The following is a 17,442-nucleotide window of genomic DNA, read 5'->3' as shown; positions in this document are numbered from 1 at the left end:
GCTCTGATAAATAAATAGTGCTCTACTAATATCAGTCTTTCTAAGACCAAAGCTTTACATGTGGCATCATGCATAAAAACGCTCAGTTTGTATCTAAGAGAAACGTCAGCTCGACTTAATGTTCGGCTGATTTTTATTGGATTTCTCTGTTTACCACTTTGAATGTTAAAAAACCCAAAGCAGCTCATTTGTATTCCGAGCGTATGTCGTGCTGAATGATAAAGAGGGCTGTTTTCTTCCACCATGCAAAAATTATTAAATGGGAAAATATAGTATTTGTCTCAGTGTTTGATTTGTTGTGTTTTTTCCCAGAGTTTCCAGAGAGCCGAGGGCTTGTCTTTCATTAATATTCACCAACACAGCTCCTTTGATGCATATTTAGAGTCATATTCATCCTGTCTGTGTGCTTTCTGATTATTAATCCATATTTAATCATTGCGTCTCATTCCGCTTACCCAGATTTGGATTCATGCTTTATGACTGATGTCTAGCAGCCTGTACTGTCTGATATGTTGTTTGATTTCATATCCTTCTCTGGCTTTGGCTCTCAGATCTGTCAGGAACAGTGAACGAACACCATGAAATGTTTAATAGTGTAAGTGTGTTAGTGAAGCAGAGAGACAGCGTCCCGGTTGCATGAATTGTTTCGTGCAGTTCAAAGGTTTTGGGGCGGCTGGGAAGGACTTCTTCTCCTCCTCCCAGAGCTTCACACAGGTCTGATAAACGAGAGACAAGACTCCAGGTTTGGCTCTGATATGTGTCTTTGTCCACTGATGCTCATGCTGCTCTACTGTGCTATTGTAGATCCACTGAGATGTTCATGACAAATTAAGTAAAAAAAAAAATGGTAAAAAAAATTAAATTATTATTAATATTATGAAAAAAAAAATGTAGTTTCCATTTCCATTTATAGTTAAAATTTTTGTAATTTTGTTGCGTGCTTTTGTGATTTTAGAAGGTTTCGGTTAATTTTTAATTATTTTAATTTCAACTTTACTTATTTTAGTAAATAAATACCTGAAATTATTTATTTTTTGAATTTTGTAGTTTGTCATTCTTATTTTTAAATATATCCATATAGTTTGAATTAATTTTTATTTGAATTGTAACATGAGTTAATTTAGTATATGAGTGTTATCATTTTTATTTTTTCAGAGTTTATGTTTTTATTACTAATGTTATTTGAGTAAATATTTGTGATTTCTGGTAACTTTTTTTTTTCAGTTTGGAAGTTAATTTTTTTTTTTTTTTTTTTTTTTATTATGAGAGTGAACTGTTTAAACTGTAGATGCAAATCCGGTTCATGTCCAACACCAAGTTGGATGCAGTCGCAAGACAAAAACTACCGACTCATAATAGATACAAAATCATAGACTTAACACCTACACGTTGAAATTTAAGCAAACTTTATTTGAAAAGTGATCAAAATTTGTATTATTATTATTATTATTATTATTATTATTATTTAACATCCAGTTAGGTCAACATAATGGGTTTGAGCTATTTTTCCTATTTGTCACAATGCAATTGCAAATTATAATCAAATGCAAATAAAACACATTTTTATAGTAATTAATTAGCCACTATTAATAAATTGATTTAAAATATTAAAACAAAGTATATGTGTATGTATTTATCTGTATATATATATATATATATATATATATATATATATATATATATATATATATATATATGCAAATAAAAAAATACATAATTTGTTTTAAAAGTTCTTGCTGCTGTGTTTGTAATAAATTTTATAAAGTAAGTCTTTCCTGCCACATTTGATTAATATATACTTGCTGAATAAATTCTTCTTAAATTAATTATTTTTTCAAAACTTTCTTACCCCAAACTTTTGATATGCTATAATAATAATCAGAAATGTTTCTTGTGCAGTAAATCATCATATTTTCATGATTTCTGTAGATCATGTGACACTGAAGACTGGAGGAATGATGCTGAAAATACAGCGGTGCATCACAGAAATAAATTACACTTTAACACAGATTCACAGAGAAGACAGCTATTTTAAATTGTAATAATATATATAATTTTTACAGTATTTTTTATCAAATAAATGCAGCTTTGGTGAGCAGAAGACACTAAAACCAACCTAATTATTCCAATCTCTTGATGCTGTGTCTGAGGATCATGTGTGATGTATGTAATGTCTGAATCCACAGTGACGGCGAATCTTCAGATCATACATCTTTCCTGACAACACTAGGACACCTTGGGCTTCCCGAAACAAGGAGAACAAAAGGTCTAAGTGAAATATTCAGTGTCTTGATTGTCTCCAGTAAATGAACAGGCGTGTTCCTCGAGAGATTTAACCTGTGCAGCAGCCTTTGAAACTTCTGCACGCTCATTTATTTTCCTCTTCACACACAACAGAGGTTTGATTCGCTTTGATCTTTCTTTTAATAAGCAGAGACTTCCAGCCCGGCTTACGAGAGGAAGAGCACCTGAGAGCGACGCACACCTGGGATCAGGGAAGACTGAGGCCCAATGTTTCTGAGAGACGTCTCCTGTCGATGCTTGAAGAATTCCTCGAGTCAGAGCCAAAAGCCCCCGCTGAGCCTCTAACGCCTGAACATCCGACTCAAAATCAAACCTACTATCTAGTTCATATTCAACACAGTTCAGCTGTATAAATATTTATTCAGTATTACAAAAAGGATAAATTTAAACTGGAAGAGTCGGAAAGCATGTAAAATGCAGTGGTGTGAGCTTTGACTAACTTATGTAGCAAAAAGCTATGTATGTGTGTATATATATATATGGATGTATGTATGTGTATATTTATATATGTGTGTGTGTGTGTGTGTTAAATGCAAGCAAATTTAATTCATTATTTAATTTTTTTTTTAAGTAGTAGCACTTTACAGTAAGGTTTAATTTCTTAACATTAGAATAACAAACTAACAAAAAATAGTTATACACCATTTATAAAGCTTTTATTTGATTTCATACACATGCATAAACAATATTTTATATTATAAAACACATATGTATTTAATTTAAACGTGTATTTTATGAATCAGTCTCAGCATTTACTAATAAATTTTTTAAGATCAATACTTAAATGTTGACATTAATGTAATATGAACTAACACGTTAACATTTTTATTCAACTAACATTGCTAGGTTAATAAATAATGTTAGTTTGTTAGTTAATGCATTAACACTTGGAGCTTATATGTATAATGCATTATGAAAGTACAAAAACTATACATTATAATGCATTCTATCTTTTAAAAAAAACAACTGTAATCAAAGTTAAAATACATTATAATATTTCCACATGCCTTGTTTCATCTAAAATTGGTTGTTTTCACATGTTTTAATGCATTATACTTCCTAAAGGTGTAACAATGCATAGACAAATATTATAACTGTGATTTGAATTATTCATGAGATCATACAATTCATTATAAGATGCATTAATTAATGCATTCAAATATTTTATAATGCATGATCTATAAAGGCTTACAGTGAAGCACAGAAGGTGGTGATGCCCTGAAGGTCACTGTGATTCTCATCGACTCTGAATGATGCAGGAGACACAAAACTGCACTCCGTCAAAACACATGCTTCGTTCAGGTCATGAAATAAATCTTTGGATTAGGTTTTCTTTCATTTTAGTTCTTTTTCAATGTTTTGTAGGTGTTTTTTTTTTTTTCAGATGAACACAGGCTGTATTGGATGACATGTGAGGCTAGTGCTAATGGAAGACGGCCAAGCAGAGAAAGAGCGCCTGCAGGAAAATAATCAAAACTGAAGCATTGTGGGAAGGCAGTCTCTGGTTGAAGTATGAACGAGCAACAAAATATGTCAGTATGATCCTAAAGAGTCTAATAAATCCTAAATAGACTGTATCATTTGATATGATAGCACTGCAGAAGCATGGCTTGAAGGAATAGTTCACCCAGAAAGGAATATTAGCTGAAAAAATGCTCACCCTCAAGTCATCCAAGATAAAGACGAGGTTGTTTCTTCATCAGATTTGGAGAAATGTAGCACTGCATCAGTGTCTGATCAATGGATGCTCTGCAGTGAATGGGTGCCGTCAGAATGAGAGTCTGATAAAAACATCACAATAATCCACAGCACTCCAGTCCATCAGTGAACATCTGGAGAAGACAAAAACTGAAATTAATAGCATTAACATGTTTTTAACTTAAAACAATTATTTCCAGCAAAAATAGAATTACATAAACCATAGTATAAAATTATTGCGTTATGGAGAACATGAAAGGGATTCTAACTTCAGGAAATTTTTGTTATTGTTACCTAAGACCATTTTTATTAATTAAAATAAAGTTGAAATAAAATACAAATATTAGAGGAAGAACTTAAACAAAAAAAAAATGTAAATGAAAATTAGAAAAACGTTGACTGAAAAAGTTATTTTTATTTTTTAAATTACAAAAATTACTAACCTGGCTTACACATAAGATACTAATATGCTTTTAATATCCAAATCTGTTAAAGGATTTTTAGGATGCATTAATTAGGTAAACCGGAACCGGAAACACTTCACATAACACCCGATGTACTTGCTACATCATTAGAAGAATGGCATCTACGCTAATATTTGTCTGTTTCTCTCTTGTTCCGAGGTCACAGTGGCCACGAGATCCAGTCTGTATCCAGATCAGAGGGTCACTGCAGTCACCCGGATCCAGCACGTATCCAGACCAGATGGTGGATCAGCACCTAGAAAGGACCTCTACTGCCCTGAAAGACAGCGGAGACCAGGACAACTAGAGCCCCAGATACAGATCCCCTGTAAAGACCTTGTCTCAGAGGAGCACCAGGACAAGACCACAGGAAACAGATGATTCTTCTGCACAATCTGACTTTGCTGCAGCCTGGAATTGAACTACTGGTTTCGTCTGGTCAGAGGAGAACTGGCCCCCCAACTGAGCCTGGTTTCTCCCAAGGTTTTTTTCTCCATTCTGTCACCAATGGAGTTTCGGTTCCTTGCCGCTGTCGCCTCTGGCTTGCTTAGTTGGGGTCACTTCATCTACAGCGATATCATTGACTTGATTGCAAATAAATGCACAGACACTATTTAAACTGAACAGAGATGACATCACTGAATTCAATGATGAACTGCCTTAACTATTATTTTGCATTATTGAGACACTGTTTTGCAAATGAATGTTGTTCAGTTCCTTTGACGCAATGTATTTTGTTTAAAGCACTATATAAATAAAGGTGACTTGACTTGACTAAAAATAAATTAAATATTTAAATATAAAAATATAATATATAATAAAAATATTAAATGAAAAAAAATAGAGAGGTTTCTTTAAAAAAAAAAAATTAGAAATGCTGTCTTGGCAATTGAAATAAGATTAAGAACTAAAAAAAAAAAAAATACAATAAAAAATAAGCTAAATAGAAATATATATAAAACAGCTAAGAAATAATATAAAACAATTGGGAAGAAAAAATAGCTGAAAACTGAAAATATAAAAATAAAGGCTCATTTAAAATAGTAATTATTCACAGTAATGCTTCCTCAGTGATAAAGGGGTCTGGTCTGAATTAGGAGAGAAATCTGCACAGATCAAGCACTATTTACAAACCAAAAGAGATCTTGTTTCATCATTTCTCTTCCCAAGTTATTAACTGATGGACTGGAGTGCTGTGGATTATTGTGATGGTTTTATCAGACTCTCATTCTGACGGCACCCATTCACTGCAGAACATCCATTGATGAGACACTGATGAGGGTTTCATTTTTGGGTGAAATATTTCTTTAATTCAATGCATAATAATTTTGTCTTGATGTTAAAAAATGTTATCAACATTTGGCAGTGAGATCAAAAAATGATTTAAAATTAAACTATTGTGGATTATTGTGATGTTTTTATCAGCTGTTTGGACTCTCATTCTGAAGGCACCCATTCACTGCAACAGAAATGGCATATAACACATTGAATTCATCATGAAATTTTTAAGTAGAAAGACTGAAATAGTATTTTCTTGTATAACACATTTAAATAATCGTTATACTTTTTTATAGTGCATAAGGAGAAAGGGCAAACAATCTCGTATTCAGTGCATTATGTGAAAATGCATGCATTCAAATGACATTAAACTAAACGTTTACATTGAACGGTTGATAAGGCAAAGGTCACTAATATAGTTTCCTTCTATCTCGCTCTTTCTCTCAATATAATCATCAGAGCTGCCACTGAAGACTGGCAAACACAATTCTCGTGGCATTTTTCCCAAATGTTGCAAATCTTAATGCCGTTCACAGAAAGGCTCGGTTTCCCCTATGAGAGTGATGCTACTGTGTCCAGAAGGAATCTTAAAATCATCTCGCTGCCGTATAATTCTATCCCCATTTCAAGCCTTTATGAAGCCGCTGCCTAGTTTTATGTGTCAACTTCCGTGCCATTTCTTGAAGCATGTCATAGACGGATGTGATTAGCAAACTTGAAAATGCGAAAAGATATCCCCTGAAACCAAATGCATTTAGAATCCTATTAAAAATGGAATTATGTCTGTGAGCAGACTATGAATTTGGAATCCCTATCTCCTCTCAAACAGTTGCACAGCATTTTTCCCCCCTACAAAAAAAACTCTTTTCAGCACCTCGGATTCATTTGAACACACAAAAGATTGCCCTGAACTTCCGAAGAAATGTAGTTCTTTCTGTGAAATATCATCTGGAATGTTTGGAATAAATTTTACCACCAATTGATAGGTGCGTATGATAAATTCATGAAATATTTAGAAGCACTTTCGCACATCTGACTGCAATTTTCTGAGTTTAACAACTGGCCAAAACCAGAGTGAGATCCAGGCTCGTGTCTAGAGACTTTCACCCGGTGGGCAAGATTTGGATTTAGATTAAAGATGAATACATTATAGTTCTGCTTTGAGAGATTTGTGATAAGAGATGGACGGATGAAGAAGGCAGACAGATTGTGAGAATGTGGAAAAGTGCATTTTTTCCCCACCACTTTTAATCAACTTTTCACTTTCATTTCTATGTCCCCGCAGTGTGACAGATTAATTTTTATAAAGCACACATTCCCTGTAGTCTCTCGATTAATAACGCTGTGAAGACTCAACGCACATAAATAATAATAAGACAATCTGAAAATGCTGTTGAAGTACTTTTAGAAGAAGTTTAAAGGGATTCGGTGCAACACCACAGGACTGAATAAATGAAGATGAGGGGAGTTAAACAGATCTTAAATGAATAGCAGGAGGCACAACTTTTCCTCTTCTTAACTTACAGTACAAGTTTGGAAACTATCTTACTTGAGCCACATTTTCAAGGATCCCTAGAGAAGCACATTTAGAAAGAGATTTGATGAGTAGCTCAACACGACTCAATGATACTGGTGCACAATACAGTGAAATGTAGTCCAAACATACATAGCATTTCTATCCACATTGTTCACTGATGCATTTCTCTATTTCACAGTTCATGATGGACGGTCACAGCAGGACAATCTGCTTCAAACTGCTAAAAATACTCTGTGCACTGGACAAAACCAGTGTTACGTGCTGCACATCCAAATTATAAAAATGATTTTTTGAGGACAGAAATGTCACGTCGCCATCCACTTTCTCACACAATGCCAATTCGGTCCACATTTGGAGACATTTTGAGATTATATGCATACTCAAAACCAGTCATTTCTGTTGAAACAGACTCCTATTAGGTCATATGTTAATATATATATTTAAATAACAAGGAATTTCAAGTTTCTACAGCAAATGCATTAAAAAATCTGTGTCCTTCCCTGTCCATTCAAACAGGAGAGAGAAAATGAAATGTCCTTTTCTTTGTCCTGTCTCCCTCCCCACATGCGCGCACAAAGCACGAGTCCTACAGTAGCCTACTGAATATTCTCTTCAATTCCATTATAATGCATTGACTATCGCGTTCTTCCCCGCGTGCATCAGACCTGTGTGAAGGTGTATTGGTCATCCGTGTGCATTGTAAATGTCATTGGCGCGTGTGTCTGTCGCGGGAGGGGTGAGAGAAGAAGCTGCGCGCGGAACAAGTGACTTTGCGCTTCAGTTCAGAGAACCTGATGAACAGCGCGAGTCTCTCCGCGCGCAGGTGCGCTAAAATGGAGCGAGGACTTTTGTTCGCGCGGATATTTGGAGGCACGCTGATATGCATTACGTTGGTTTCACAGGTCGTTTCTGAGGAACGAACGGTGAGGTATAAGATATACGAGGAGGTCCGACCGCCGACGGTCATCGGAACTCTAGCCAGCAATGTAACCTGGACCCCGGACAAAACGCGCAGGACTTTCCCCGGAATCAGGTTTAAGCTCATGAGCCCCTCCACCGGCTCCTTCATCCGATTCAGGGAAAGCGACGGGAGGCTTTCGGTGGAAGAGCGCGTCGACCGCGAACGCATCTGCAAGCGCAACCCGCGGTGCGTAATCACTTTTGACGTCGCGTTTGTGTCCGCTGAGCAGTTTGAGCTCTTTCACGTCGAGGTGGAAGTTCTGGACGTAAACGACAACTCACCGGTGTTCCCGCGCGCCGACTGCACCGTCGAGATCTCCGAGAGCGCGGCGCTTGGGACGCGCGTCGCGCTGGACGCCGCCGAGGACGCAGACGTGGGGTCTAACTCTATCCAAACCTACCATCTGAGCGAAAACGCTCACTTTAGCGTCGATGTCGTAACGCGAGTGGATGGGGTTAAATATGCGGAGCTGGTGCTCGTCAAAGAGCTTGACCGCGAATCCCGCGCTTTTTTCGCGCTAAAACTTGTGGCGGCAGACGGCGGGAATCCGGCGAAAAGCGGCGCCACTAATGTCACCGTCAAAGTGAAGGATGCTAATGACAACAGTCCTCTGTTTGACCACAGCCATTATGCTGTGGACGTGCCAGAGGACACCTCTGTTGATTCGCTACTGCTAGACTTAAACGCTGTCGATCCAGACGAAGGTCTCAATGGACAGGTCGTGTATGAATTTGGGAAACAAGTCACAACAAAGATCAGACAACTGTTTAAACTGGATTACAAAACTGGACATTTGACTTTGCAAAACCCTGTGGATTATGAAGACGAGACCACATATGAAATTGACATCCAAGCCAGCGATTTAGGACACAATCCTATGCTCTCAATGTGCAAAATCATCATCAACATCAGAGATGTGAATGACAACCCGCCTGAAATCATCATCACGTCCATCACGTCAGTAACGGATGGTGTTGCACATGTTAGCGAAGCTACAGGTCCAGACATCTTGGTTGCTTTAATCAGCATCAAAGACAAGGACACTGGAGCGAACGGGCAAGTGAGCTGCACTCTAAATGGTGGACATGGAAACTTCAGGCTTAAAAGAGCGTATGAAGGGAGCTACACTATAGTCACGATGGCTCCTCTGGATAGAGAGAAGATCGCAGAGTATAATTTGACTGTAGTGGCTGAGGATTTCGGCGTACCACCATTACGCACAGTCACTCATTACATTATACGGCTTACAGACGTCAATGACAATGCCCCGACATTCAGCGCTAAGATATATGAAGGTTTCATTGAGGAGAATCGACTTCCAGGTACCTACATTACGACGATTTTAGCCAGCGATCAGGATTCTGGGCTTAACGGGGAAATAAGCTATGAGCTTTTTGACTCGGACACCAACAGCATCTCCAGGTTTGCTATTATGAATCAAGCGGGGAACATTTACGCCTTGCAAAGTTTTAATTATGAAGTCACAAAGCGGCTAGATCTTCGTGTCCAGGCCAGCGACCGAGGATGGCCGCAACTTCACAACAGTGCTGTACTGATTATCAATGTGGTTGATCAGAATGACAACATGCCTTCAATAATGCAACCGCCACTTGTCAACGGATCTGCCGAAATCCAGCTTCCCAGAGATGCGCCGCCTGGTTATATCGTGACCCGAATCGTGGCGAAAGATTCAGACGCCGGTTTGAACGCAGAGCTCACTTACAAACTTTATGACGGAGGCGATTTTGGTTTTGCAATTGATCCGAATACGGGGGAAATATACATCAACCGCAAAATCGATTACGACGAGTACGACTTATGGAAAGTCTTAGTAACAGTTAACGACAACGGCCACCCGTCGCTAACCTCAACAGCTACGATTCATTTCACCCTAACTGAGTCTGCACCCTCCAATGGCAATTTTTATGACGAAAGAGAGGACGGCGAACCAAAACAATGGACACTTATTTTAATCTTGGCTTTGACGAGTACCTCGCTGCTGTTTTTGGCTATTTTATCGTACATACTATGCAAAAGTCGCAAAAACGGTCAGAAGAGACAAGCTGACCTTCCTGATACAGTGGATATTCCTTACGATAAAGAGCACAATGCCGTGTCGATGATTTCCAGCCAGACTGCCAATGTGTTCGACACGCATGCATTTCACTCCACGACCGTCATCGGCACGCCTGAGAAACTACACAACAGTGTGCAGGCAACGCCTGAAGTTTTTAACGAAACCTCTCAGACTTTCAAGAGCAAATATAGGAGTGTGGCGGGGGAAATAGATGTAAGTGGTGACTGTTTCTTTCTTGACTGTTTGACTGTTCTGTTGAACAGAATGCAGGGATCAACAAGCGATGCTAATGACGCAAGATATGAAAGCCAATAATGTTCATCTGATGCATGTGCACAGGCCAATCCAAAACAGTGCAGATGGAAAGCAAAGGAATAAAACCAAAATAATTTTTTTCAAAAATTTACTTTGCACAATGCAGTGAACAAAGACTTGCATCTCATATATATATATATATATATATATATATATATATATATATATATATATATATATATATATATATATATATATATACATATGTATCCTACATATAAGAATAAAAAAAAATGCAGATTGACAACCTAAAAAAGCGTAATGCAATGTAACGCTCAAAAAAGTACGAAGCACCACGCATGGAATGCAAAATAAAAAAATAATGTGCACAATTTACTATTTAGTTCTCTCGATTTATAATGTGTCCACGATTTACCAAAATGTTTCCTCGATTTGTTAAATCGTGCATATGATTTATAAATCGAGAGAACAAATGAGTAAATTGTGTGCACGATTAAGCAAAACAAGGATACAAAATAGTTATTGTGTGCACTTTTTAATACATCAAGGGAATGAATTAGTAAATTGTGTGCATGATTTTTTTGTTTTATCTTGCATGTCATGTGCGGGGCTCCATAAAAACGTCCACATGCTTTGGTTGCAACAGTAAATAAAATGGTGAAAAAGAGCAAAAATGATTATAACAACTGAAGGATTGGGATCAAATTTAGAGTTATTATACAGTAGTTAATAATAGAAAAAGCATTTTTGTTACTTGAAAGTTAAATGCAACAATGAAAAATAACAATAGGGGAGACTGATGCAAAGGAATAAAATAGGTTGTAATGATAAAAACTATTCATCGGGAAGAAGGAGGCGGGAACCGGCGCACAGTCAAAACATTTTAATAATTCAAAAATAAACACAAAACAGCGCACCAGCCCCTCACGGACGACTGGTGCGCACAAAATAAAAAGCAAACATAAAATATTGTCCAGGCCTGGTCCTCTCTCGTCCTTCACTATAGTCGCTCCAGTTTTATATCCTTCCATCTCCTACGTGGGACTCGATACCGGCGGTGGGGCGCAGGTGCAGCTCATCTCCAATCACTACACCTGGCCTCACTCCTCGTTCCCACGCCTCTCGGCCCCGCCCCACTCGCCACATAGGTCATTTAGTTTTTAGCTTGATATGTTGTATTAAAAACATAACACTCATTGTGTGAAACTCTGAAAAATGGATATGATGTAATGACTGAAGGAGGCGTACAATCACAATGCACTACTTGCGTTAAAAACACCTATAAATAGTGCAATGGAATCCAACTCAGTTAAACACATTGGAATTGAAACAATATTTTTAATGATCGGATTTTAACTACATATGAAGTTAAAAACTTAAGGAAGGCCCTGAAAATGCAGCGAGATGTGGTCAAATGGCCAAAAAACTATTAGTAAATAGACCAAAAAAACAAACAAAAAAAAACAGCACAAAGCAATGTGACAGATCACAGGGGTCTCATCAGAAATGTTATAAAACATCTAGAAGGAGCAAAACAGAACGGGTTTCTAAATGTGTTTTACAAAATATACCTGTTTTTATTAGTCATCAGCTGTCTTTAAAATAAAAAGGTCCATGGCACAGGATGCAGAAATAAAACAAGCATGCAATGCAACAGTCAAAGGCATCTGCCTGATCAATGTGCATATACAGTATACCCCCCACCCCAATAAATAAATAAATTATATAAATGAATAAATAGTGTGGACTGAACACAAAAGTGTGCTTAACTATAACAGTAAAAGTAGTTTATCAATGAAATGTCTGTCATTATTTACTCCATGTCATATCGTTCTGAAAAAGCAGAGATGATGAGCTTTGGTCCTTGTGTTTTCACAGGGTTATTCCACTTTGCCTGGGTATGGTAAAGACAACGCTCGACCCATCACTGTATGGAAAGGAAACTCCATGATGACCATCGCAGTCAGAGACCCACAGATCAGTGGCAAAGACAGCGGAAAAGGAGACAGTGATGTTAATGACAGTGATTCTGACATCAGTGAAGGCCTCAAGAAAGACTACACATCATATAAAGGTTAGAATCAACTCATCTGACACTCAAAACTATTTATTATACATGCTTTATTATTATGCATATACATGTCCAAAATGGTAATATATTTAATCTTTTTGCAGAATTCTAAGCATGTGTGTATATATATATATATATATACACACACACACACACACACACACACACACACACACACTCACCGGCCACTTTATTAGATACATCTGTTCAATTGCTTGGTACCACAAATTGCCAATCAAAGCCAATCACATGGCAGCAGCTCAATGCATTTAGAGATCTAGATGTGGTGAAGACGACTTGCTGAAGTTAAGTTCAAACTGAGCATCAGAATGAGGAAGAAGGGGATTTAAGTGACTTTGAGGGTGGAAGGGTTGTTGGTGCCAGACGGGATGGTCTGAGTATTAAAAAACTTCTGATCTACTGGGATTTTCACACACAGCCATCTCCAGGGTTTACAGAGAATGGTCTGAAGAAGAGAAAATATCCAGTGAGCAGCAGATGTGAATGAAAATGTCTTGTTGATGTCAGAGGTCAGAGGATAATGGGCAGACTGGTGAGAGATGATAGAAAGTCAACAGTAACTCAAATAACCAGTCGTTAAGGTATGAAGAAGAGCATCTCTGAACACACGACACATCAAACCCTGAAACAGATGAGCTACAGCAGCAGAAGAGCACACCGGGTGAAGCTCCTGTCAGATAAGAACAAGAAACAGAGGATACAATTCACACAGGATCACCAAAATAGGGACAATTGAGGATAGAAAAAAACGTTGTCTTGTCTGATGAGTCTTGATTCCATTCAGATGTTAGTCTCATATATATATATATATATGCCTCCAAATAATCTTGTTGAATGTCAAAGGTAATATAGGATCTGATGCAAAACACAAAACAAAGAATAGTTGGAGGATGTGGAGCATTGATAAAGGTCTTACACTAAATGAGAGAAGAGACAATTGTAGTTTTATACAGTTAGAAAGTAAGTCTTACATACTGTAACTGATCATTTGTGTTCTTGATAAAACTGCACCAATGAAACAAATAAAGACAGAGTCACTGGTAGCATGACTTCTCACACAGACAGGATCATGGTTGTGTTGATGAGGTGTTGGTGTTGTGTGGATTAGTGAAGCAAAGTTAAAATAGAGAGGTGCTCAGAATAATTAGCTGCTGATTGGATCACTTCAAGGTCAGTTTTTATTCATTTCTGTTGCATCCTTGTTAAACACTAATGTATGGGAAACAAAGAGCCTGAGAGATCACGCGCACTAATAGAGTTGAGCAGTGTGCAAATCAAGAGTCACATGCATCTGAGCACATTAAAAGTCAAACGAATATAATGCAATTTTGAGTTTATTTCACACAATTTAGAAGTTTTTTTCTCACAATTCTGACTTGCAACATTACTCAAGTCTATAAACTGCCGTTTTCAGAATAATAGTCAGAATTGTACGATTTAAACTGATATGGGAACTGTGAGATAAATATTTGTAATAACCTTTTTAATTATGAGTTTATGTGTCGTGTTCCTAAGAAAAGAAAAGCCTGAATTGTGAGAAAAACTCACAATATAAATTTGCTGGGGAAAAGGGCACAAAATTACAACATGCAAGCTCAGAATTCTGATAGTAAAAAGTTAAAGTTACAAGATGTAAACAAAGAATTACAAGAAAAAGTAAGTTACAGGATGTTATTTAAATAAGAATTTAAAGAAAAAAGTCAAAATTATCATATATAAACTCAGAATTCCAAAGCCCCTTTCACACTGCACGTCGGACCTGCAATATTTCCGGAACATTGCCGGGTCGCCTTCTGTGTGAAAGCAACCACGATTGATTACCGCATTGAACCCGGGTAGGGGACCTAGTAACATTGCGGGGTTCGACCTGGGACGAGCGCTGTGTGAACAAAAGCCAGATCTAATTCCATGTCGAAGTTATGACTCGCGTTATTGCGCGACTCTTTTACCGGCTGTTTTGAAGGAAGATCAACGTTTGCGACAAAAACATATTTGCAAACTGTAATGAAGCAGAGATCAGTTAGTTCCTCACTTTCCGCGCTGACGCAGAGATCGTTTGCTTGCTTCAGTGAAAGTATAACGTGCCTAGCGTTTTCGACTCGTACATTACACGTCACGCGCTGATGTCACGTGTCGTCACGGGATCTTCAAGGGTTGTGTGTGAAAGCACGCACATATACCGGGTCATCACTGGCAGTGTGAAAGTGCAAAATCTAGCGACCCGGGGAACAATTGCAGGAACACTTTACCTGTGTATTTGCCGGAATGGCAGTGTGAAAGGGGCTCAAGAAAAAAGTACGTTACAAGATATAAACTTAGAATTCAGAGAAAATTTTAAATTACGAAAAATAAACTCAGAATTCAGAGAAACAAGTGAAAATTACAACATAAAAAAACTGAATTCAAAGAAAAAATCTAAAGTATGAGATATAAACTCAGAATTCCTAGAAAAATGTAAACGTTACAAAATGTAAACAGAATTCTGAGAAAAAAAATACAATTTTGAAATGTAAACTCAAATTCTAGGAAAGAATTTGAAATTGTGATACATAAACTCAGAATTCCTAGAAAAAAGTGAGTTACAAGATTTCAGAGAAAAGTCACAATTATGAGATATAAACTCAGAATTCCAGAAAAAAGTCACAATTATGAGATTTAACTCAGAATTCCAGAAAAATGTCACAATTGGGAGATGTAAACTCAGAATTCCTGGGGAATATGGTCTCAAGAAACAAGCCAAAATTGTGAGATGTAAATTTGCAAATGCTGTTGATTGGTTAAAGTTTATTGCGAGCTTATATCTCACAACCTGCAAAAACTCGCAATTCTTAGAAGAAACGTCTGAACAGTGAGATTTTTCTAAGAAAAAAAGTCCAAATCACGAGTTTGTTTCACAAGTGTCAGAAACAAAAAATTCTGAGAAGCAAAGTCAGAATTACTATGAAATATAAAAATGCATACTTTGATTTTGAGAAAAAAGTTATTATAATTGATGTAAACTGATGCAAATGTTGCTAAATTGTTGTTGACTGGATTAATTTACTGGACTGAAGTTCATATAAGATATTAAAAGCAGTTTTATTGTGGCTGTTCCTCACCTGAGTGTGTTTCCTCAGGTCTGTGGGCTTGCACCAGCGAGTGCAGGATCCTGGGTCACTCGGACAGATGCTGGAGCCCGTCTGTGAGCAGAACCAGCGGGAGCATTAATAGCAGACATCTCTCGACCTTCCAAAGGACGAGGCCGTGCTCACAGGCCACGCTTCAGAGGAGCAGTTACGACACGCAGAACAACAGAAGCGTGGCCTTGCACAGCCTTACAGAAGATCAGCAGAGTCAGTACGATTACATTCACATCTGCTCTCCACAGTCACAGCGGAGACAAGACTCGGAGAATATAGACATGCAAGTCTTCACACACTCCACCAAACCCATCGCCACAGAGAGTCCTGGCAGGTTTACAGAAGCTTGATACCTCAGTCTGATACTGGCATATACTGTCATAATGTTGCTGTACATATTATCTTTGACTGCGTTGATGTTTTGTATATACAAATTATATTTTTAACAATATTATCTGTTGTTTTTTTCACAGCATGTTTTGGATGAATATTATGTGATTGTGTTTGTTTGTAAGTCACTTTTTTGTCACATTGTAACGAAGTGTAACACATTAAATGTCATTTTTTTAAAAGCTGCAAATGTTACCACTTTTATAATGTTTACTTATAAAATAAGTGAGAAATAAAATAAGTTATTGTAAAACCCTACAATGTTTTGTGTCCTTCACTTTCTTGTCATTTTGGACATTTTAGGATCTTAAAAACTGTTAAAACTTGAGGCTTCTGAATAATTTTTGGAATTTGTTGAAAATGTGAATTATATTAAATTGAAGACAATTATAAATTGTGCTTACGATTAAAATTCATCATACAATTTCAAATTAAAGGTTTTAAATGTTTCCACTTTTGTAATGTTTTCTTACAATGTAATTGTTATTATTTATTATTACATTTTATCAGTTGCAATCAAACTCATGACCTTGGCACTATTACTACGGGCAGAAAGAAATGAAGTGCTTCTTTAAGAAATAAAAACATGAGGACATTTTTTTTTTACATTTCTTTTTTTTTTTTTGCATCCTTGTCTAATTTAGTAAAAAAATTTTAAATATTTCACACTTCTGTTTAAATGCTTGAATATTGAATAAAATTATGCTTACAACTGAACTTTATCATGCATTTTCTCATCTACAGACATGTATTTTAGGGTTCATTTTCACAGCTTTTATGATTTGTCTGTCATCAGCTACTGTTGTTTTTCTCAGCCGATCAGGTCGTCGTTGCTGATATTGCCGGTAGTTTCCAAACTCTTGTTTTCTCCATGCCCTTTCTTTTTTCTATAGTTCTAAGTTACTTTCACTTTTCTTTTAGCATCCAAATTGCTTGCTTTTCTTTCAGAGTCGGCTTCCTTGTCTTCATCCTGGTTTGTGTGTGTCATCGTCGAATGCAAGTTTTGTCGCATATTCATCTTTTAATCATATTTGCAAATGTCTTGACTCCACAGCAGAGAAAGCAATTTATAAATATATATATATATACACTCAACGCCCACTTTATTAGCTGTTCAATTGCTTGGTAACACAAATTACTAATCAGCCAATCACATGGCAGCAGCTCAATGCATTTAGAGATCTAGATGTGGAGAAGACGACTTGCTGAAGTTCAAACTGAGCATCAGAATGAGGAAGAAGGGGAT

At 37.0% G+C, this 17,442-nt stretch overlaps 1 protein-coding gene across 1 annotated transcript; it reads left to right on the top strand.

The window, feature by feature from the left end:
* Positions 1-7,737: 7,737 nt before the first annotated feature.
* On the top strand, positions 7,738-16,443 carry LOC113108214 (protocadherin 8). Its single transcript, XM_026271105.1, has 3 exons — positions 7,738-10,532; positions 12,474-12,669; positions 15,804-16,443. The coding sequence occupies exons 1-3, from the start codon at positions 8,076-8,078 to the stop codon at positions 16,154-16,156; spliced, it is 3,006 nt and encodes a 1,001-aa protein (XP_026126890.1). The 5' UTR covers positions 7,738-8,075; the 3' UTR covers positions 16,157-16,443.
* The last annotated feature ends 999 nt before the right edge of the window (positions 16,444-17,442 follow it).

The sequence above is a fragment of the Carassius auratus genome, chromosome 9 (genome assembly GCF_003368295.1).
Source record: "Carassius auratus strain Wakin chromosome 9, ASM336829v1, whole genome shotgun sequence".
Lineage (NCBI taxonomy): Eukaryota > Metazoa > Chordata > Actinopteri > Cypriniformes > Cyprinidae > Carassius > Carassius auratus.
This window is presented reverse-complemented; position numbering and strand designations above follow the sequence as displayed.